Here is a 24,723-nt window from a genome sequence, read left to right as displayed (position 1 = left end):
GATTCCTAGCTACATTCGTGACTCCACTGTGGCAGTTGTTGTTTATGATATCACAAGTGAGTGGGGGGAATTATGCATTTCTAACGTTCTTTCAACCCTTAGCTTAGCTGCATGCATGTTCTTGTCTTGTGCTTGTTTTCCATACTGGCATGTAAAAATGAGTTTTAGCAAACCTATCATAGACTGGCTAGGTCAGAAATATTTGCTCTGGTGTTTGTACAAGCTATGCTTTATTCCTACTGTGCCAGGTCTTTTTGCCCTGGAAATTTTCCTTTGGGTCCGATTATGAATCCAAGGTTTTCTGAGTATCCTATTATCCCTAAGCCACACCTTAATTATGGTTGGAAGAACATTTTTTAAATTTAACTTGACCTGAAGTTTCTCTAAAATAAAATAATCTGCATTTAAGCCTTTTACCAAGTTTTCCAAATCCTCCAAAGCTTCTGTTGAAGCTATTAAAAACTTCCACTAGCCAGCTTTTCTCTGCTTTCCCCTTTCAGCCATCCTCTCTATAGAGGAGTTCAGAGAAAACATAACGTGCAGTCTTCTATTAATCATTTTCATCCAAATCATATCTGGATTCTGTGACTCGCTTCGTTGCTAACAAATTACATTTTCATTTCTCTCTGAGAAAAAAAGTTAAGTGGGAGACTAAAGTAATGGTCTTCATTTTTCTTTTTCCCTAAAGAATGAATAATGCCTTTGGCATTTTAAATGACTTTAAATTTTCCATGGAGCATTAGTGACCTACAGGGAAATGCTCTCTGATTAAAATTGTCTTTATAAATTGGGTTATTAGGCAGTATTAAGCATCATTCTATATAGTGGTCCCCCATTCATAGAACAACCAGGAAAGTACCACATCTTAGACTTCTTTAAAACATATCCACAAAATATTGATTTGAGTGAGTAGTCCTGTTACTATACATTTTTGCATATCTGCTCAATCAGAAATCATATCTATTTAATAATTGCAGTGGCAGAATTGTAAGTTACAAGTTTACATTCAAAGACTTTTTTTGGTCAGGTGCTATAGGCAATCTTTTCTTGAAGCTTTTACTTTGGGTTGCTACTTGTTTAAAAAAATGTTCATTATTGTGCATTGACATGTTTTGCAGCTTTAAAATGTTTGTGCTTACTTTAACCAAATCAAGTGAAACCTGGTGTATTTTTTTTTTTTTTTTAAATTGTGTGTATGGTTAAAATATTAGTAAACTGTTTTCTTTAGCTGCTGTAAAAAATATTGAAGTAGTCTACTTAGACTCTGGCACTATAGAAGATCGATTTTTTTTTTTTTTACAAGTGATTCTGGTGCATTAAACTAATAAATTTAAGTTAAAGTGATCACAAACTGAATAAGCAATGCAAACAGAGTGGTGTTAAAAGCTATTTAAAGGCTTTACAGATTTTCTGGATGTGTTGGGACTTATTGGCTGACATACTTTTGGAAATGCTTTCTTTGTTGTGTTTGATATGTGTAAGTAATCAAAAAAGCATTGTAGCAATGTGACACCATATTATCTGCCATAGCTGTCCTTACATTAAAAATATTTTTTTTTCCTCAGTTTCATAGAGTACATTACACTCCTTTGGTCATGTCCAAAATTTTTAAATGATATAAAAAATTTTAACTACTATAAAAGGAACCTTGAGGATTTTAGTCTTACGATTTGTTTAGACTACTGACAGTTGTACTCAGATAAAATGGAGTTATGTTGCAGGCACATTAAAAGTGGGTCCTAATGTGCCAGCCCCCTTCCAACTTCCAGGGCTTTTTTCCTCTTCTTTTCTTTCTTTGGTTCATCACATGAGGAGGCATTTGCAATAACACTAATCTCTCTGTACACCCTCCTATACCAGATGTTAACTCATTCCAGCAAACTACAAAGTGGATTGATGATGTCAGAACAGAAAGAGGAAGTGATGTTATCATCATGCTAGTAGGAAATAAAACAGATCTTGCTGATAAGAGGTATGGAGTGATTTTGTATGTGTATGTAATGTTTAATTTCTTTGTTAAGCAGCTTGTTATTTTTAATGTTACTGAAGAATTGTTTTGAAAGAAGACATGTTTAATCCTTAAATTTATATCATTCTTTAATGTGGGAGCCTGAAATATAAAACATTAAACTCAGTCCTTAAGGAACATGAGTTTTTTTGTTCTATGTAAACCCATATTTAAATAACTCTTATGCAAGATTGTTTGCACAAGGGAGGAGACATTGTTTATACATGAAGCTAACTTTTTTACATTTTTTAGGCCTCATAAATATGAGCAGTGTTCTGTTAAAAAAAATATTTTAAAAACATCTGTCTTTAAAAATTATTCATAATGATTAAATATGCACTCTTTTGGTAGTATTCTTATATATATTCATTATAATTCAGTGGTGTAGTTTTTCTTTTCTTTTTTAAATTATATGGTTGAGCCAGACTGTGTAGTTGAACAGAATAGCTTGATGATACCTTAGTCAAATGAGGAAAGCCACATTCAAGTCACAGGATGCAAAATATATTAACATTCACTGTAGAACTCATGGCTTGAATATCTGCCTTCAGCATTCCTAAGTTATCTACTGGACATTTTACTTAATAGTAGAAAGTTTTACTATTTATTATTTATTCATAGTTGGATATTGAAATTTGTGTAATAAACTTGCATTGTTAAGTGAAATGTTTCAATTTTCCGGTCAAGATTGCAGAGTAGGTAAACACTGTGCTTGTCTCTTGTCATGACCACATCAAAACTACAACTAAATTACAAAACAACCATTATCGATAATGGCCTGTAATCTACTGAACACAAGTCCTAAAACTAAGAACCTTCAGAAGAAGCCACCTCCAGACTGGTAGGGAGGTGGAAATGCAGAGCAGGCTGGTTCCACACTCGTGTGTGGCAATTAAAAATCTAGAGGGATATTTCAGTTGTGGAGATTCCCCCAGAGGAATGAGGGTTCTCGGCGCCACACCAGGCACCCCAGCCCAGGGTTTTAGTGTCAAGAAGAGAAGTCTCCACAACTTCTAGCTGTGAAAACTAGTGGAGATTGTGGCTGAGTAAGACAGAGGGCTACTGGAGTCCCAGGTACTTCTTTTAAATGTCCCATGCACAGACTTACTGACAGACTTACTCACTGATAGACTCACTCGCTCTGAGCTCTAGTGCTAGGGCAGCAACTTCAAAGGTGCCAGGGATATATGGGGAGGAATTGAAATTGTCTGCCTTCAGGTCAAAGGCTGGAAGGGCAGCTTTCTCCCAGACAGAACTGTTGGCGGAATCCATTGTTTCTTTGTTAAGCCTTCCCCTCTTCCTGGCATGCAGATGCAGGCTGCTGCCATATCTGAGTCTTTATCAGCCTGGCTAACACTGGTTGCATCGCCTGGTGATTCCCTGAACTACAACCCACCCAACTTGCAGGCCCACCCAAACCGCTTTTCCTTGCGAATGGCCTGTCTTGGCTAATGCTGCAGACTTTCCTAAAATCTCTCAAGGATTCACCAAACCCAAACAAGCAGCATCTGGCCTTGGCATGTCCCATACCTTTTGCTGAGAAAGTCCCAAGCCTGACACTAGTAGCGGCCAGCCTCAGTTTGTGGCTTGGCCTCTTAAGGCACCTCCAAGCACAGGACGTTTGGTGGCCATTTGTGGATTGCTTGGTGGCTCATGCTAGGTGGCCCCAGTCAGTGCACAGGCTATGGCTGAACTTGGCCTGTGGCAGAGCCCTTTCCAGGAGGCCCCAGGGCCAGCACTGTGGTGGCTGGCTTCAGATCAAGCCAGAACACCACCCAGAGCTACATCTAAGGATGACACACCCCAAGGGCAGACTGGGCAGGCACCAGAGTCCTGCTACAGCAAATCCTGCTCTATAGGGTTACACTCTGCACAACAGCTCCTCTACTGTAGTCATGGCCAGTCCTCACAACCAAATCAGCCTGATAGTCAGTCCCTCCTCTTGACATGCTGACAGCAACAAAGGCTCAACTACTGTAGGAAGGGGTACACAATCTGCACAAGGGACATACCCTGCAGCACCTGGTTCAGGTGACCAGGGAAGACTGTGCCACTGGGTCCCACAGGACACCTACTACTTAATACATAAGGCCACTCAAAAGCAGGAGACATAGCAGCTCTACCTAATACATAGAAACAAACACAGAGAGGCAGCCAAAATGTGGAGACAAGGTAACATGTCACAAATGAAAGAACAAAACAAAGCTCCAGAAAAAAAACTAAACAAAATGCAGACAAGCAGTCTACCAGATGCAGAGTTCAAACACTGGTTATGAGGATGCTCAGTGATCTCGATGAGAACTTCAGCAGTGAGATAGAAAACATGAAAAAGAACCAGTCAGAAATGAAGACTACAATAACTAAAATGAGGAATACGTTAGAGGGAATCAAGAGTAGATTAGATGAAGCGGAGTATCGAATCAGCGATTTCAAAGAGGAGGTAGCAGAGAACACCCAATCAGAACGGCAAAAGGAAAAAATAATTTTAAAAAAAAGTATAGTTTAAGAGGCCTCCGGGACACCATTAAGCATACCAACATCCTCATCATAGGGATATCAGAAGGAGAAGAGAGAGAGCAAGGAATTGAAAACCTATTTGAAGAAATAATGATGGGAAACTTACCTAACCTGGCAAAGGAAATAGACATACAGTCACGGAAAGCATAGAGGGTCCCAAACACATTGAACCCAAAGAGGCTCACACCAAGACACATCACAATTAAAATGCCAAAGTTTAAAGGCAAAGAGAGAATCTTAAAAGCAGCAAGAGAAAAGCATTTAGTTACCTACAAGGGCGCTCCCATAAGACTGCAGTTGATTTCTCAACAATCTTTGTAGCCCAGAAGGGATTGGCATGAAATACTTAAAGTGATGAAAAGCAAGGACCTACAACCAAAATTACTCTACCCAGCAAAGCTATCATTTAGAATCGAAGGACAGATAAAGAGCTTCCCAGACAAGCAAAAGCTACAGGATGTCAAACTAGTATAAGAAATGTTAAAGGGACTTCGTTAAGAAGAAAAAGATAAAAAAAATGAATAACAAAATGGCAATAACTACATATCTAGCAACAATTACTTTAAATGTAAATGGATTAAATGCTTCAATCAAAAGACATATGGTGGCTGAATGGATAAGAAAACAAGACCCTTATATACGCAGTCTAGAAGTGACTCATTCAAATCGAGAGACATACACAGACTGAAAGTAAAGGGATAGAAAAAGACTTTTTATGAAAATGGAAATCTAAAAAAGGTAGACAGCAATACTTATACCAGATGAAATAGACTTTAAAACAAGAGACAAGGATCCAGTAATCCTTCTTCTGGGTATTTATCTGAAGAAACCCAAAACACTACTTAGAAGGGACATGTGAATCCATATGTTCATTGTAGCATTACTTACAATAGCCAAGATATGGAGACAGCCTGGCTTTTATCAATGGATGAATGGATAACAAGGAAGTGGTACATATATACAATAGAATATTACTCAGCCTTAAGAAAGAATGAAATCTTGCCGTCTACAACAACAGGGATGGACATTGATAATGCATGGTATCATCAAGAGTCTGAATAAACAAGAACTCTCGTAAACAAATATGTCACTAATATAATTTAGGGGGGGAGCAGTTTAATAATATCGGAATTTAAAATATTTGTTGACTCACATCCACTTGTAATAATTTATTCCACAGATATACCCTCAGACCTGTGAAAGATGAAAATAAAAGGATGTTTATTGCAATGTTATTTGTAATACTAAAAAATTTAAAAGCAATCTAAATGTCTATCAGTAACAGTAGTGTTTTGTAAATGAATACTTGTAGCCACTAAAAAGAATGGTAAGAATTTATTGCTGGCTAACACAGTGATCCCCAGCTTTTTTGGCACCGGAGACCGGTGCTCCTATGAAAATCTAATTTCTGATGATCTGAGGTGGATCTGAGGTGGAGCTGAGGCGGTGATGCTAGTGCTGTGGAGTGGCTGCAAACACAGATGATACTTTGCTTGCTCACCAGCTGCTCATCTCCTGCTGTGCAGCCCGGTTCCTAACATTACCGGTCCATGGCCCAGGGGTTGGGGACCCCTGGTTTAACACATGAAGCTTGAAAAAGCACTTGATCGGTACACATACCATGATATCCTTTCTATTAACAAAAAGATAGTAGAGAGATTTTTTTTTTGCTTAGAACAAACCTATATAAGCATACGTGGAACTTAACTGTAGTCATCTTTGGGAAGAGAGTGAGATTATGGAGGAATTCATTGTGATAATTGGTCTTCTTAAAAATTAATGACTTTTGTAATCTGAAAATTTTTAATAAAAATTTTCAAAAAGTTAAATGTCTTTATCACTTTCTTTGATAAATATTTTTTTGGGGTAAAACTTAGAGAAAAGACCCAGTTTCAGTGTCTCAATGTAAGCATCTAGCTGTTCAGTACTCTTTGTCCCCTGTAGCCCATCTGTTTCAAACTTGAGAATCTCTCAGTATATATGACTTACTAGATCCTCTTTTAAGATGCTGGCTGTAAGGATCATGGTCAGCTTTTTAAATTTGGGTAGTTTAGATCCTACTTCTAAATACTATGATTCAATTAGTGTCGAGTAGGGCCCTTGAATATATATTTTAGAGAATCTTGGTGATTCTGACAAAATCAGACCACGTTTAGAACCATTGCTATAGCTAACTTTTAACCATTTTGTTGGAGTAACTTATAGTTCTAAAATTAAAAACGGTTTCTGTCTGGAATCCTTCACATGTAGGGTTTACAGACTAATAATTCAAAAAGTATTTATTGAATATCACTTAGGTTTCAGAGGATGCTACTCTAAACTAGAATAGTGAACAAAAAAGGCAAACCTTCAAGGAGCTTTTATTCCAGAGGGCGCACCAGACACTAAGTCCAAAAAATACATAGCATGTTTGATAATATCTGTCAATATTAAAAAATAAAGCAGAGAAAGGGAATATGAAATGTCAAGGGTGAATTCGAAAAATTAGCATAGCAGTGGAAGACCTCACTGAGATGATGACTAGTGACTTTTAAACACTACAGGAGTAAGGGAGTTAACTATGAAGATATTTTGAGAAAGAAAAGGTTCTAGGCATATAGCTCAGAAAATGTAAAATCCCTAAATTGGGAATTTTACAATTTAGGAGCTTACTTTATTTTAGGAGCAGCAAGGAGGCCAATATAGTTGGTACAGAGAATGGAAATCTAAAAAAGGTAGACAGCAATACTTATACCAGATGAAATACAGAGCTTATTTTAGGAGCAGCAAGGAGGCCAATATAGTTGGTACAGAGAATGATGGAAAGAGTACTAGGCAATGAGGTAAAAAAAAAGAAAAAATGATGGAGGCCAGGTCATACAAGGCAAAGCTTGTGTGGTGATCACTGGTCAAATTGAGATATATTTTGAAGATAGACAAGATATACTGATGGAATGGGTGGGAAATATAAGTTTAGAATGGCATTAGATATCCTAATATCTAATTAGATGTCAGGTAGGCAGTTGGATATATGTGTCTGGAGTTCAGAGCAGAGCTCCAACCTCAATATATAAGTTTGGGAGTCATCAGCATATAGATGATATTTAAACCACAAGACTACGTGGATCACCAACAGAGTAACTGAAATAGGGAAGAGGTCCAAGGAATAGGTTTTAGGGCATCTGACAATTATTTTTAGGAAATTTACACTGCTAAAATATTTAGAGCTAATGGTTTGCAGATTGTCAACTTCCAAATTGTTAAGAAAAAATGTGTTTTTTAATATACACAAATTCATAGAGACTGAGAAGATAAAACTAATGGAGTAAAACATTAACAGTCAGATTGTTATGTAAGAGAATGTCCTTGTTTTTATAGAGGTGACTCTAGGATAATATCTTGTAGACAAGTAGAGAGTGTGAATCCAGTAGTATGTAGCTCGTAGGTATAAGTTTGGGGAGTAAGGACAGTTCCTAGCAATAGGACTAGAGGTAGACTATAAAGGCACACACACAGGTAAGACCAATGGATAGATATGGTGGAAACTTGTCCCGTCTTTTGCATTGCTTTAATTTTCTGTGTTGTAAGAAGCACAGTTTGTTGGCTGATAGTTTAGATTCATTTAATTAGAATATTTGCATATTTATTAAACACGTATGTGCCAGCTAAGCATTTAGGCCACCAAGATGAATGAGATAATCTTGTACTTGAAGAGCTCACAATTTGAGGCATACTGCTAATTATAATACATCACAAAATGCCCTCTAAAAGAAGTATTAAAATATTAATACTGTGTATCAAGAGACTAACATACATGTCTTTCGACTCACTTTTCCACTTAGAGAAATTCACAAAATCCAACCTAAGGAAATAAGCCACAGTGTACAAAATATTAAGCACAAAGATGTTTATAGCAACATTTTTCACAGTAGTGTGGAATTTGAAAACAACTTATATTTCTAACAGTTTGGGAATGGTTGTATAAAACATAATAGCAAATTGACAGGTTATCTAGCCATTAAAAATTATTCTAAACAGTTTTTCATCACAAGGGTACTTATAGTCTAATATTAAGAGAAAGTAACAGGCTGTTAAGTTTTTAAAAATAGAACTGTTACAAGATGAGCTCAGCAAAGTAAAAGCAAATCATTAAAAATAAATGCCCTAAAAATTGTTTAAGTGTGATATTTGCACACCTATGTTCATAGCAGCTTTATTCATGGTGGCCAGGACATGGAAGCAGTTGAATTGTCCTATGATAGACGACTGGATTAAGAAGCTGTGGTACATATATACAATGGAATATTAGCCGTAAGAAGAGATGAAATACTGCCATTTGCAATAACATGGATGGACCTCAAGATAATCATGCTAAGTGAAATCAGCCAGACAGAAAAAGTGCAACACCACATAATATCACTTATATGTGTGATATAAACCTAAAAGCGACAAACAGACTCATGGACGTAGACAATAGACTGGTGGTTGCCAGAGGGGAGGGAGGAGGTTGATGGGGTAAAACGGATCAAATATGTGGTGACAGAAAGAAATCTAACTATAGAAAGGGAACACAAAATGCAATACATGTATCTATGCCTTACTGTTAAATTGTACACCTGAAACTGCAACTTGAGTTTTCAGACTAGTCTGGGTAACCAGCACTCATATCAAGAAAAGTTATTTTCAGAACTTTGTTTAAAATCTTTATAATATCATCTTTCAAAAAGAAGAATTTTTTATTTTCCTGCAGGCAAGTGTCAATTGAGGAGGGGGAGAGGAAAGCCAAAGAGCTGAATGTTATGTTTATTGAAACTAGTGCAAAAGCGGGATACAATGTAAAGCAGGTAAGTGTTCTTTTAGTATAAGTTGAGGTTATCAAGTTGAAAAACATATTATGAAATAATTATGTGAGTATTCTATTCTCTAGTGTACGATTTTATTTCAGTTAGCAACATCAGGACTTATGAACTAGCAACATATTGAAAAGTAATGAAAAAATATAGGTTTTGGAAAAAAGGAAAAGACTTGACAATCTTCAGATTATGCACAGGACAAGTATTTTATTATGATTGTAAGATTGCAAGTTATTAACTCACCATACTCCTACTACTACCCTACTGCATCGTTTCACAGTAAAATTTCTTATGTTAGGGCTTGATGGTAAGATTAAGATAAAAGACACCAAGTATTTGCTGTCACAGGAATGGTGTTTTGCTTGTCATGAAAACACATTCTGTTTACTTTATCCTTAATAAACTGCTGGTGTTTTAACAGTATTTATAACAGGAGAGTTTTGGAGAGCGGAAAATATGTGACACCTCACATTATCAAATTTTTCTGAAAGATGTGGTAGCCAAAAACTCACCTACTTAGTTCTTCAGGGCTAAATGTTATGTAGAGGAGTAGTCTCAGATTTATAGGATTTACAGAGCAATTGAATTATTTTTTTAAATTCTAGGTGATCAATAGAGAGTTAAAGTAAAATCTTTTAAACTGCATAAGTAGAGCTTTATGAAAAATTCTCTATGTTGTTTTCATTTTGGGCACTTTATTTTCTCTCTCTCCTTTCCTTGAAACATATGTAAGTAATAATACTGAATTGTCACTGATTCCCTCTCCATGGCATACTGTTTGATGGCTCCCTATCTTTGTTTATGCTGTTTCTCTCTTTGCTTAGAATACTCATACTCTTCTTTCCTGACTGATACCAACTCATCCTTCTAAGTTTCAGTTTAAGTGTCAGTTCTTCAGAAACATTTTCTATGAAATTTTCTACCATAACTCCAGGCTGTTTCATTTAGTGATAAATTATTCCTTTCTGTGTTTTTACAGACTCTTCACCCCTGTGAAACCACTGTTATAGAACTTGCTATATTATATTGAAATTATCTCCCATCAAAATTATATATTCCCAGAACCTACCAGTATGTATGGAATTTAGTAAGTGATAAGTAACTGAACCCACAGGAGCCACAGACAGTTTAAGAGTTTGAGTAATAGAAGTTACCACAATATTATCATATGTCACTGTTCTAAGACACAGCATTGTGTAGCTTCATCTAGCTTTCTGTGTTATAGACACTTTGAAAAGGATGTGAGCTAGTTTCTTATATTGCAAACTTTAGCCTTCTATGGGACATATTTTGATCTGAGTTAATGTCTAAAGAAAGGCCTGCTGTGGCCCCCTAGTCCTGACCCTAAATAGTCTCATAGGTGTGGAAGCTCTAAGATCGTCAGCATACAGTGAGCAGTGATACATAGTGTCTTCATGACATTTAATTTCTTCCAAGTTTAGATAACTCCTAGGATGTTGAGAAAATGAGATATGTCATTCTTTTACTATTTTATAAACATAATTTTTAATAACTTTATTCAGTGGTAATTTACATACTACAAAATTTACCTGTTTTAAGCATACAGTTATTTTTAGTGAATTTACAGCATTTTGCAACCATCCCCACAATTCCATTTTAAAACATTTGCATTACAAGGCACATAATTTTTTCCAAAAGCCTGACATATATGGAGAGATATAGCTAACCAGTGATAATGAAGAGAGACTTCTTTTATAAAACAATCTAATCCTGAATTCAAAACCCATTTGCTACTTTATTATTTCTCCTTATTTAAATGTTGTGTCTGAACATAGGATTTTGCTGAAATTCCTAATTTTGGGGGGTTATTTGATTATCTTTTAAATATGACCAAAATTACTATTTTCAAATTTTGGAATAGAGCCTCCCTTTTTTTTCTTTTTTGGTAGCTTCCTTCTTAACTCACAAATACCAATACTTTTCATTTATAGAGTATACCACAGAGTACCATAGATTATTAGAATTTTATTTCAGTATTTAGAGACCCACACTTTGTCAGCCCATATAATTTAGTTAAGGAAGAAAAAAATCCAGTAAGCACCCCCCCACAAATGAGAGAATAAAACCAAAGAAAAAAAAAGAATTAAAATCTTAATAAGCACATTTAAATAATAGTTTAAAGTTTTCCCCTTTTAACTGTCAGTGATTAATCATATAGAAATATATTTCTGTTATGTGGGGAAATTACTGGCTGATTTTAAGCATTAGCTAGGAAATAAATCACATTATTTTTTATGAGTTGGCAATTCCTTGAATTTTTATAAAGGAGCTTAAGAACTAATGAAATAGGGTATCACTTTAAAAAAAAACATTTAAATGACTAGAAGTGAAAGAATGTTTGTCTTCTTTCTTATAGTTGCACTACAAATCACCCAGTGTTAAACAGCCTTTATTGAAACCATAAAGTTTATTTATGGGTAATGTATTTTACCCATAGGCTAGAAATGTATTTTTTCTCTACCCAACTGTCTTTGGTAGCGAGTAGAGTACCTGATATCCAATCAAAGGCAAGAAAGGACAGAGATTTTAGAATGGCAAATTGTCCCTAGGAAAATCTGGGATTTGAGAATTGTTTAATGGCTCTAAACTTTAATGTGCATGATAGGTACCTGAAAGCTTATATAAAATACAGGTTTCTGGGCACTACTGGATATTGATTCAATTAAGTCGTGTTCTAAAATTAACATTTTTAAACAAGAGTCTCAGGGGAATTCTCATGCAAACTGTACTTTATAAAAAAGACATAAAACCATAGAGATGGTTCAGCAAGTATGTCAAACCTCTTCAGTTTGATAATTGTTTGAACAAGCATTGATTCCCTAACCCCTCCTAGATACAGAAGGTACTTTGTACTCTCAACACTCAAATGGCTGTCAGTCTTTGTAGAAGCCAAATTGGTACATAAGAAATTAAATATTATGTATCCCAAGTGCCAAATGTATCTTCATAAAGTAGAACAAACCTAGTGAAACCCAGAAGGTCTTTTGGTTCATTTGTTTTTACACCCTAGACTCAATCATTTAGATACCTAGAATTTTTATTCTACTTTTCTCACAGTTATATTAAGGCCCTCATTGTCTATTGCCTTGCCTGCTACCATAGCTCATTAACTGATATCTGCCTCAAATCTTACCCACTTTGGTTTATTCTCCATCCCGCTACCGGAGTGATTGTTTTAAAATGCAAATCTGATCAAGTTACTTCTGTGAATTTTATCCTGAATTATAAGTAAACTCCTTAGTATGCAGTTCACTGCTGTTCAGAATTTTTGATCTGGCCTCTGCATATGTCACTACTCTGATCTTTGAGCACTATATACCCATATGATGCTGTTTAAAGTGCCCCAAGTTTACCATGTTTTTGTGTTGCCATTGTATGGTATTGTCCCTCTTCCTAAAACACTTGCTTCCCTGTCTGTTGCTATTTGTAACTAAAAACTCAGTTCAAACCATCAAATTTAGATTAAGTACCTTTCCTAATTATTGCACTAGCACCCCGTCTTAGTTTTAATATAGAAATTTTTTTTGGTCAAATCTGCCTGCCACTAGACTAAAACTCTTTAAATATTCATTAAATGAAAGAATAATATGCCTTATTTTTTAGCAGATACTTAGAGCTGCCGTGCTTTGCCATAAGAATAAAATTAATTTATTGAGTTTGACTCAGTCTTAAGAATTGTTCTAAGCTTGACTGAACAAGCTTAGAGAAGTTAGGTTACATGGGGTTTGTCTTTCATTCAGTCTTTTGATTGCAACTTAGATAAAGATACTCTTGAGTTTCTTTGAATTCAGCTAAATCTACACTGAACTTTTTTTCTATTAATTTTTTTATTAAGGTAAACATTTATGTACAGTGAAATGCACATAATCTTAAGTTTACAATTAGATGAATTTTGATAAATGTATGTATAGATGTGATGACCACATCAATGAAGATATAGAAATGTTTAATTTTCAAATATTTGAGACATATCTAGATGTCCTGTTGTCATTGCTTCTAATTTACTTCTTTCGTGATCAGAGAATATACATTGTAACATTTCAGTCATTTGTAATTTATTGAGACTTGTTTTATGGCCTAGCATATGGCCTCAGTGAATGTCCCATGTGCACTGGAAATGAATGTTTTTCAACAGTTGTCAGATATAATGTTCCATAAATTATCAGTTAGGTCAAGAAAGGTGAGAGCATTGTTGAAATCTTATATAGCCTTACTAATTTTTTTGTGTAGTTCTAAAATTTACTGAGAAGGAAGTATTAAAATTTACAACAACATTTGTATTTGTTTGTGTTGCCATAATTCTGTCAGCTTTTACTTCATGTGTTTTGAAGTTCTTTTATTGGGCGCATACATATTTTGGATTGTTATTTTTTTTTAGGGTATTGACTCTTTTAATGTTAAGTAATGTCCTTCTTTTTCTCTGATAATTCTTGTCTGTAAGTCTTTCTCTGATCTTAATATAGCCACATCGGCTCTCTTACTGCTTTTTGTTTGCTTGGTATATCTTTTTATTTGTAAAGTTGGTGGCATACAGTTGGATCTCACTTTTTTTTAATTCAGTCTGAAACTCTGCCTTTTAATTGGAATTTTTGGTTTATTTAGATCTAATGTATTTATTAATGTAGGTTTATATCTGCCATTTGCTCTTTGATTTCTAGTTGTCCCTCTGTCATTTTTGGTTTTATCAAATATTTTTATACTGTAGTTAAATTTCTCTTTTGATTTTTGGCTAATTTTTTTCATGACTTTTTTAGTGGTTGCTCTGGGGATTAAACTTGAGTTAATATTTTACCATTTCATGTGGAATTATGCAGCCTATTCTTTATGTTATTGTTACATATGTTTACACACATATGAACCCAATAATAAATGCTTTAACATTTGCTTTAAACAGTAATTAAGGAAAAAGACACTCTTTTCTATTTAGTCATATATTTACTATTTCCAGTGTTCTTTATTCCTTAAAGATCTGAGTTGCATCTGGTATCATTTCTCTTTAGCCTAAATAACTTTCCTTACTGTTTCTTTTAGAGGTCTCCTGGGTGATGGATTTTCTCAGCTTTCACTTAGCTCAAAATGCCGTTTGGAGAATAATTTTGAGGAATGTTTTTGCTAGTTATTGAATTTTGGGTTGACAGCTTCTTTTTCCACCAATACTTTAAAGATGCCATTACATTGTTTTCCATTTTCCATGATTTTTAATGAGATTTTTCATGAGCTCTAATTTATGTCATTCTCTGTATGTAATTTGTCATTTTAAAATATTTTTTATAACCTATTTTTTCTTCTCCATCTGGAATTCCAATGACACATCTGTTAAACAGTTGGATATTGTCCCATTGATCACTGAGGCTCATTGTTTTGTTTTGTTTTTCTCTCTTTTTCAGATTGGACAATATTATTGATGTGTCTTGAAGTTCCACTAATCTTTTTTCTGCCACATTCAAACTGTTAGAAATCCATCCAATTAATTTATCATTTTAGATACTGTACTTCAATCCAAGATTTTTCATTTATTTTTTGTTTCATTTCTCTTTTGGAATTCCTCAACTGTCCGATGATTACTGTGATTATTATGTTCAAGTCCTTGAACATATCTGTAGCAGTTGTTTTGAAATTCTTATGTGCTAATTCCAACATCTGGGTTGTTTCGGGTCTGTTTCTATTGGGTATTTACTTTTTCTCTTGGTTCTAGGTTAGAATTCCCTGAATACATGTTTTGTAATTTTTGGTTCTATGCTCAGCATTGTGTTTGATACATACAGACTCTGGTTTCTGTTATTTTTCTCTACAAAATGCTAGATTTTATTATGGCATGTTGTTAAATTGCTGGCTGGTCACCTTGAATTTATGGAGTCTTGATGTTATGCTTCATTTGGGTAGATCTCTAGAAAGCCTGAGATGTTTATCAAGCTTTTCAGTCTTGGTGAAATTTGAAGTCTGAGCTGTATCCCTAGAGCAGGCAGTAGCTGAAATCCCTGCTCATTTTTTTCAGCCTCAAGCTGTTACTTTCAGATGGGCTCCTTGGAGTCTCTCCTACATATGTACCATTGACTAATCAACTGAAGATTGCAGGAAATTAAACTTAGATTTTTAGGGCTCTTCCTCTTGGCTTCCTCCTTTCTGCTATTTCCTTCATCAATCCAGCAACACTCGCATTCCGCTGACACCTCAAACCTGTAAAACTCCAATTTTCTGCTTGAGTTCTAGCCATTCCATATTTCACAGGCTAAGAATGGCTCCTGGGGAAATCTGAATAAGTATGGATCTTACCCAGTGAGTGTGGGTTTTTATTTTCCCTGGGATGAAATGCCCCCTAGTTTTTCTCTACATTTTGTTTCGAGAGCCTTCAAATAGTTGATTTTTATATTTTGTCTAGAGTTCAAAATTACTGTATACAAGAGTGTTAGTCCTGTATAAGCTATTCTTCTGTTACCAAAGCTAAAGCCTATACTGAGTTTATGGAGGTAAAAATTAAAATACTTGATAAATGAAATAACTGAGACTGTTTAGCAAGTACATACTTAGTTTTATTTATTCCTGAACACTGTATGTTATCGTTTATCTAATTTCAACATAAGGAGATTTTAGAGTTATAGTATTTGATCAGTGAGTAACACATATCAACAGAAGTAATTATTAAGAAATAATCCCAGACCCCTTCTGAGTTTTTGTTGTAGGTCAACACAATTCAGAAATGGTGCTGGTATTCAGTAATTTACCAAGTAAATTTCATAGTCCATTGACTGTCTTAGAAGACATTGGAAATCATAGTCATCTTACATGCTTTTAAGTAAATGTTGCATGTCTTTGTTTAACCATGTATGTTTGCAAAGCACAGTTACTTTTGATGATTGTGTATTGTACTCATTTTATTTGACAAAATCATGCCTTTTCACTGGAAGGTACACAAAAGCGTTTCTGCATAAAAGATGTTTATCAGTGCTAAGGGTAACATCTAGTTAAACAATTCTAAGAGATTTTATTAATGTATTATTTAATATCTGACCATGGCTCAGGTCATTGGGCCTTGGTGCCTAAGAACTTTGCCTTAAAATAAAACAAATTTATTCCTACCTAGTATTGCTACTTTTTCTTCTTATTTAAAAATGTTCCGTGCTTGACCTTTTTACTCTTTAGTTTAAGCACATAACCCTAAAGCCCTGTTTCTATCTTAAAGAATATTATTCTAGTTTTTTAATAAAACCATCCATGCTAGAACTAGAATAAATAATATCTAACATTATTATTTGTATTATATAGGATAAAGACAACCTAAGGAAAATAAATTACCTCTTATTTTTCTAATTCTGTTTTTTAAAAGGTAGTAATATTGCTTTCTTCATCAAAGTGGTATGGTGTTTAAATTGCTGAAGGAAATGATAATAGGTGATTATTTAAGGTTCCACCTGACTTTTCATCTGAGAATTAGTACATTATTTGTCACCTTATTATATTCTCTAATTTTACAGTAATGGAAAATGATAAACAGAAACACTCCTTGGTTTTTAACTTCTAAAATCATCACTGTTCGTCAGAAGAAAAAGATTTGTTTGAAAGACAGAGGAGAAATTTATGAGAAATTAGTGGTAGCCGATGGGCATCAGCACTAACTAGTCAATGAAAGCTTATATACATATTTACAGTGGAGTTAAGATGTGTGTGTGTGGAAATTATTTTTATACCTGCTGAGAAAGCATGTATACTTTAAGCATTGATAGAGATGATTTCTTTTCCACACCTCTGTATCCCATGTCTACCATACTTCTTGGCACATAGCAGGTCTTATTCTTGTACTTTAATCATATACCTTAATTCACAGGTAGCGAGTACCTTCAATACGCAGGATCACTGTAGGTTCTTTGGAGAATATAATGCTATGTAAAATATGATTTTTGATTTCAAAAACTTATGATATAGTTGAGCAGAAGAGTCACATTCTCATGATAAAGAGTAAGTAATACATGATAAATGCCTAACGAATGCAACAGACAGTAAATTTCTTCCTTTCTCCAAAGAAGAAATTAACATATAACACAAGACCACTTAGCACACATTGTATGAATATTATGCCATGAATATTAACTTTAAAACATTTCTTTATTGCCTTCCTACCAAGCAGGTACTTTACCTGCAATATGTAAGTACTTAGATATTTGTTTAATACAAGAATGAATCCATGTAACAGTCCTTTAAGGCAGCTACTATTGTTACTATTTTAGAGAGAAAATCTGAGGCATAGAAGTTATATAACTTGCCCAGAATTACTTAAACATAATGTGTGTTAGAACCACTTAATGTGCCAGGCGTTTATCTCACTTAATTCTCATTGTATCCTTGTGGAGTAGATAAGTATATCCATTTCACTGATAGGCAACCAAAGTTTTAGAGGCTAAGTAATTTGCTTAAGGTTATAACTCAAGCTAGAATTTGAACTCAGGTCTCTTTGGTTCCAAAATCTGTGCTCTTAACCCTACACTATTCTGCCTCTCTCATATTTAATCTTACACCTAATTTATCCTTTTGTGCTTCACATCCCTAACACAGCAGTCAGACTTTAATATTACTAAATGGGCAATAATCCAAACATATGATGAATATGAACTGGTGGAAAGAGAAATTATTATATTGGCCATGCTCTTAGTTATTAATTTACTCATAGATGTTTATTGACCATACGTGCCTAGTTCTGTTACCTTATAGGCACTGGAGATGTAATAGTGAGCAAAACATCTTAAGTCCATATCATTATGGAGTTTACATTCTAATATGTAGAGTTAGGCAATAAATGGAAATTTTATATTTGAAGAGGTTAGAGACTCTGGAGAAAAATAATTAAGGTCAGGGAGATAAAGAGTACAGAGTGAAGGGAGTGAGATATTGATCTTTATTTATAAAAGATAATCAGGGAAGGCCTCTCTGATAAGGTGATATTTGAGTAGAGACTTAAAGGAATTGAGAAAGTGAGTCATTTATCTGGAGAAGAACATTCTAAGCATCAAGTTCAATGACAAGTTCAAAGATTCTTGTCATTTTTAGGGGATGATGTGGAGTTCAGTCAAGTTAGAGTGCAGTAAAGTGGAGGGGACAAGTGATAGGAATTGAACTCACACAAGGATAGTTCTAGGGAACTGATGTCTTAAGTCCTATAGGCTATAGGACTTAAAAGTAAATCCTTGCTATAGCAAGGATTTGGGCTTTTATTCTGAGTAAGGTAGGAACCTCTTGGAAGGTTTTAATCAAAGATTTGACATGATCTGATTTAGGATTTAAATCACTGGCTGCTCTGTGAAAAAATAGACTGTAGAAGTTAAGGGAAGTCAGAAGACCTGTTAAGAGTTTATTGCAAAAGAAAGAAAAAGATAATTAAATAATCTTTTGAAGCAGGACAGGGCAAATCCTTCCCCCTCTCTCCTGCCTCCTCGGGGGAGATTCAAATTCTGCATTGATAGGGAAAGGGTTCTTGATGGGGCACAGAAAAGAATTCAAGCACACACCAGAGTCAAAGTCAAAAGGAAAATTTATTAGAGAAGGGGTAATGTTCCGTAGACAGTGTGGTCTCCTCTCAGAGACAGAGTGAGAGCCAAGAGGGACAGAGAGGAAAGGCAATGAGAAGGACAGAGACAAAGACACCCCGAGTGTTTAGGGAATTCAGTTTATATATCAATCTTAATTTCTATAAATTACATTTTAAAGACTTTGTTTACCTTTTTTCCTTCGATGGTTTGAGTACACAATATGAAAAACAAGGGTATGTAGTGAGAAAGGCAGGCTAGCCTTTGATCTATAAGTTCTCCATGGTGTTAGCCTAGGGAATAAGAGATCGTGTTTATTTTAGGTAGAGTGCAATTTAAAGACTTTTCTTGTTTTCTCTTCATGGTATGGGTAAATGATTTGTTAGTAATCCCAGTAGGAATATTCTGTTTTGCAGGTTTCCCCTGGTCTGGCAGCAACAAGGTATAGGCTCTGAATACAGCTTGATTTAACATTTAGTTCTCTTGCCTCCTCCATCTATTACTTTCACTTCAAAAAATAATAGACTACCAAAACTAAAATGAAGATCTAGCGAAAAATCTAAGTCAACTAATCTGAACCCCCAATCATATAAGAAATACAATGGTATATAAAATGCTGCCTACCCTTACAAAGTTTACTTTCATAATGGAAATTTTTCTATAAGTTGGTGAGACTGATTAGCTTAGTTTGTTCTTTGAAGGATGGATTTCTCCTGCTTATAAAATAGTCAGTTAATTTTATAATAAAGATAAGACCTGGTAGCAACATTGATTTTACTTTTAAGATCTTCTTCAATCCACCCCTTTAAATTAAATATCTATAAAGTTATAGCCCAAAATATTCACCTTGAAAGTTTCTATGGAAAGCCAATATTCATCTTGTCATCTCCAAAGCTAATACCTGTAGTTGTCACCTCAACCTAAATATGCCTATTTCCCTCTAGAAATTATGACAAGTAAAATACCACACAACTTGAGGTCTGGGTGGAATTGATACCATTTTTCCAGAAAAGAAAATGGTCTGGCAAGGATACCTATAGAAAGCAGATACTCAGTAAATACAAGTCTTCTGAGGGTTTTAAAAAGATATATTACCACCTGTACTGGCCCCATGTTTAGTCATTTGTGAGTCCTAATATAGCAGAAGTCTCTTAGTGTATCATTGGCATTTAAGAAATGGATTTTCCTTTAAGGTTATTTAAAACAAACTCCTAAGGTTTTTTCTTTCCTGTCTTACATATATTTTTGTAAGGATAGAATTTGGCTTTTGTAAACTATTTCTTGTCTTGTTTTGAGATGTCCTAGGTTAGTGACATTACTTCTTTTAATCTAATTGAAATATTTTGATGGAGCACCAAATTTTAAAAATTATATAGATAAAACTATAGATAACAATTTTAGGTCATAGAAAATGGATTAAATTTTCATGTCTGTGATTTTTGTGTAGTAATAGGCCTAGCAAATTCTTATCCAGGATTGTTAGCTATTTTTTTTTTTTTTTTATTTAAAAAATTTTTTCAGTTACAATTGGCATTCAATATTATATTAGTTTCAGGTATACAGTGGTAGTGGATAGAGCTTTATATAACTTACGAAGTGATTCCCTCCAGTAAGTCTAGTACTCACCTGGTACCATAAATAGTTATTACAATATTATTGACTCTCTTCTCTATGCTGTACTTACATATCCATGACTATTTTGTAACTGCTGATTTGTACTTCTTGATCTCTTTATCTTTTTCACCCAGTCCCCTAAGCCCCCATCTGTTTCTTCACACAGCCCTTTCCACAGTGCTTTCCATATAGAAAGAACTTCATGTATACTAGGTAGCATTAAGATAGTAGAAAGAATATGAACTTGGAATCTCAGCTCTGCTACCAATTTGGTGTATGGCAAATCTGTCATTACTTCCTATTATATTTGCTTGTTTTAATTGAATCCTTCATATTTGATAGGAAATACTATTCAGTGGCATTTGTTTTTTTCATCAAGTTGAAGTTTATCAGAGTTTTTCTTCACTTTCACTCCATATAAATTTAAAAGGCCTTTTATATTTCCTTTTTCTGCAAGGAACTGAGTAAATTCATTTCTTTTTTTGCCCATTTTTTGGGGGTCGAGAGGGTTCAATGAGCATTAAGTATTGCTAGTTTTTCTTTCACTTGATAAAAACAGATCTTTCTCAGATCTGTGATCATCTGCTAAATAGTATTATGGATAATCATGCCTAAGGAATTACTGTTAATTCAGATGCACATGAATCCCCAAAAGCCATAGGCTCAAGGCACTAAAATCAGCTACATGAACTGCAGTCTATGCTTTCTAATGTGTTTTCACACCCATTAGTCATTCTTTCAACTAGCATTTGGGGAAAAAAAAACTACTGCATATCTGGTACTAGGATAACAAAGATGAAAAATGAGTCTTGCCTTCCAGAGGTTTAAAATCTAGAGGAAAGACAGAGTGGTAAATAGGCCATTACAGTCATTGCAGTAAAAGCTCTGAAAGAAGAAATCCAGAGTGCTATTAGAGTATATAAAAACATTTTATTAGATAGAAGGATGATGGTATTGAAGGAATCTGGGAGTAAGTTAAGGAACTTTTCTATGGAGTTATCAGGGAATAGATCCTGAAAGATGAGTGTCAGCTAGACATATTGGGCTGAGAGCAGGGGGAGGATATTCCAAAGAGAAGCAATATCATTGTATCCTTTGAACCTCACAATTATATCCCCCTTTTTATTAGAAGAAATCTAAGGATTAGATAAATTAATATCCTTGAGGTAACAAAGCTATAATAGTGGGGTAGTTAGCACTAAAGTTTCTTAGTTCAAACTCCATACTGCTTCTGTAAACACATTAAATACTGTTTTATATGAGAATAGGTAGACGACTGTGAATATAATAATACCCTCCCCCAAAGACCTCATTAGTTACGTACTTTTCACTAATTAGAACATATTTTAATTTTTCTTAAGCTTCAAAACTTAAAAACTTCATTTTATTCCATTTTCACAGAAAGTAAACACTCCTTTCCTGTGCCTCTCCCTTGGGAAAAAAAATTCCATTTCTAAACTAGCCTATAATAAACTTTGATATCCTTAGGAGCCAAAAAGATAAGCAGTTTAAAAACTACTTCATGTCAGTAGCAAGCTATGAGATCTTGGGAAGATTTCTAGATGTTTCTAAGTAAGAACATTTTAGTTCTGCACTAATATTTTCAGGTCTCCCCCAACCTCCATTCTTTTTCCACCCATTTTACATAATTTCTTAAAGCAGAATTTTGAATCTGTTGGGTGTTTTGCTGTAATCCTAGAATCCACTGAAGGATATCATAACATTTGGAAAAACTTTCTGGTCCCCTAGCTCACAGGACCCATGAGTTATTATGACAAGTTTCTATAGAAATAGAGCTACTGTTTACTAAAGATTTTTTAAAAAATAGATCAGTCCTAAGCAGCGAACATAATGATTTCCCTTAATTTTCACAATGATCTAGTCAGTTAAATGTACAACTATTTTAAGCCCATTTTATAGATGAGAAAACCAAGGGACAGAAGGATGACCTGTCAACCTAAGTGGCCTACCCAGAATGTTAAATGTACTCTTCGCCTTTTAGTGTTTAGCTTTCTGCCATCTCACCCTAATATCTTTCACTTTTAGTATGTAATTTGTATGTCTTTATAGCCATAGTAAAACACTGATTATTGATAGAAGTCTTCATGCAAACTGCTTTTCTGGTGCCTTCTCTTTCTTTGCCTGCAGGACAAGTTCATATTCTTTCCAAGTCTTTTTCAGTCTGATCTTTAATATATACAGCCTCATCTTAATCCTTTTACATATTCTGTGCTCTAGCTAGTCTGGACTACCTAACCATTCTTGAATGTACCTTGTGCTTTCTATCTCTGAACATTTATTTGTTCAGGCATTTCTTCTGAAAACTTTTTTTTTTCCCTTGCCCTCATCTCTACTGAAATTAAAAATGTGCTGACTATAATTTTGGTTAGATGACCAGGTGTTAAAATCATTGAGACCGATACTTAACATCACCATTACAGAACAAATTTTCTGGGATACAAATTTTGATCTAGTGGCACATTGTCAGCTACTGAATTACTTCTGTAGTCACTATACTTATTACCTATTTGCAGTACTAAGTAGATGGTCGTTTTTAGCTAATGTTGGTAGGGGAGTACATTTTTTTCAAACTTTATTTTCTATAAAATATGTTTTTCCTTCATACTCTATATTCTTTGTATGAAAGATGATTTTTAATGGGTGTTAGACTTTTTCTTGATGCATAAAATTTTGAACTGACAGTTGGCATTCTTCTTTCAATTTATTATCTAATGTTAATATACAAAAACTTCAAAAAGATTAGAATTATTGTCTAATTTTGCATTAATTTTATAAACTTGATAGCTTTAAAAGGCATAATACTTTTCCTAAAGTTATCTGTTGTACTCTATCAATATAGTTCTGTATTTAGATTTTGTAAATTTTTATTTTTGTAAAATTAACAACTTTCACAGTCATTAATTGTTGAATGTATTGGTATATTTAGAACGTTGGTCTTTATTTGAAACTGAGTATTCATGTATTAATGCAAATGGACCCACCTTCTACAATTAATGTTATATTGATTAGATTGGTGGTAATTTACACACCTGTGATCTTTGATCCTTCACAATTTCTGGTATACTAGAAGATGTTAAGATAAGCATTCTGCAGTTTGAAGTCTAATAGCTGATTTTGGTTGATGGTAATGCCTAACTTTGATACATCTCTAAAGTGCTGCTAAACCGTATAGAACCAAGACAGTTGTACTTTTTCTCAGATCTTCCCTAATCCTGTCCCATCAGGTGATTGCCTACAGATAAAATTTGTTCCTTTTCTATACTTTGTTCCCTAAACAGATTACTTACAGTTCCAGTTACTCAACTCTGGCCTTTTCATTCTGTTCCTTCTCATTTTAGTTCAGCAATGTTTATGGACCACTTAAATCTGAGCATTTTGCACGGTATGTTTTTCAGCCAAGTGAGAGTTTAAAACTGCCTTTAAATCCCAACTCAAATGTTAACATCTAAAGATTCTCCCCAGCCTCCTGAGGAAGGCTTTCTGTCATCTGTAGTCTCATATCATTTTGTACTTCCTTGGTTTATAACATTTATCACACTGATTCTCTTTCCTTTGCCAGACTGTGAGGTCCTTGAATTAAAAAACTATATCTTGTTCATTTTTTGTCCCTAGAGAACTTGAGATAATACCCCAAGTACTCAGGTGCTTAGGAGTTATATCACATCTGCATTTAACTTAGAGGAATTTTTATACTGAGTGACTAACAGGAAAAAAAAAATGACTGAAATAACCTGTCTTTTTTACCTGCTATATTCTACCCAGTGTGCATATACCTAGGTTTGGGCACAAAATATGTATGAATCTGTTGTTCTTTCAGTCGTTAGTCGTCTCTGTTCCCACATGCCTCTAAAGTGAACATCTCATTAGGTTTGAGTGTGTTTCTCCTTTTGAAGATATTTTTCATAACATCATACTTCAAACACAAGCCAAATTACTCAAATGACATTTTTGCTGCTTATTTCTTAGATGTTTGTTCGTGTCTTATCTCACCATTTGGAAAGCAAGGATCATATCTTTATATCTCTTTGTATTTGGCATACTGCTTTTCATATAGCATTCATTTATAGAATAAATAGACATTTTAAGATGTTTTCAGTGTGCTGTGATCTAAGTAAGGAATCGCCTAGAAGCTATATCCTTGAACATACCATTCAATGGTCATCCATCTTTACTTGATACCATTTGCTAAATTTTC

At 34.4% G+C, this 24,723-nt stretch overlaps 1 protein-coding gene across 1 annotated transcript in view; it reads left to right on the top strand.

Moving 5' to 3' along the window:
* The window catches only part of RAB6A (RAB6A, member RAS oncogene family), a 59,931-nt gene that overhangs the window by 31,872 nt on the left and 3,336 nt on the right, over positions 1-24,723 (top strand). The window contains exons 5-7 of the mRNA XM_025042874.1: positions 1,861-1,972; positions 9,255-9,348; positions 23,867-23,968. Coding sequence (XP_024898642.1) covers positions 1,861-1,972; positions 9,255-9,348; positions 23,867-23,968 — 308 coding nt within the window. The remainder of the gene's footprint in view (positions 1-1,860; positions 1,973-9,254; positions 9,349-23,866; positions 23,969-24,723) is intronic.

The sequence above is a fragment of the Pteropus alecto genome, unplaced genomic scaffold (genome assembly GCF_000325575.1).
Source record: "Pteropus alecto unplaced genomic scaffold, ASM32557v1 scaffold7, whole genome shotgun sequence".
Taxonomy (NCBI): domain Eukaryota; kingdom Metazoa; phylum Chordata; class Mammalia; order Chiroptera; family Pteropodidae; genus Pteropus; species Pteropus alecto.
This window is presented reverse-complemented; position numbering and strand designations above follow the sequence as displayed.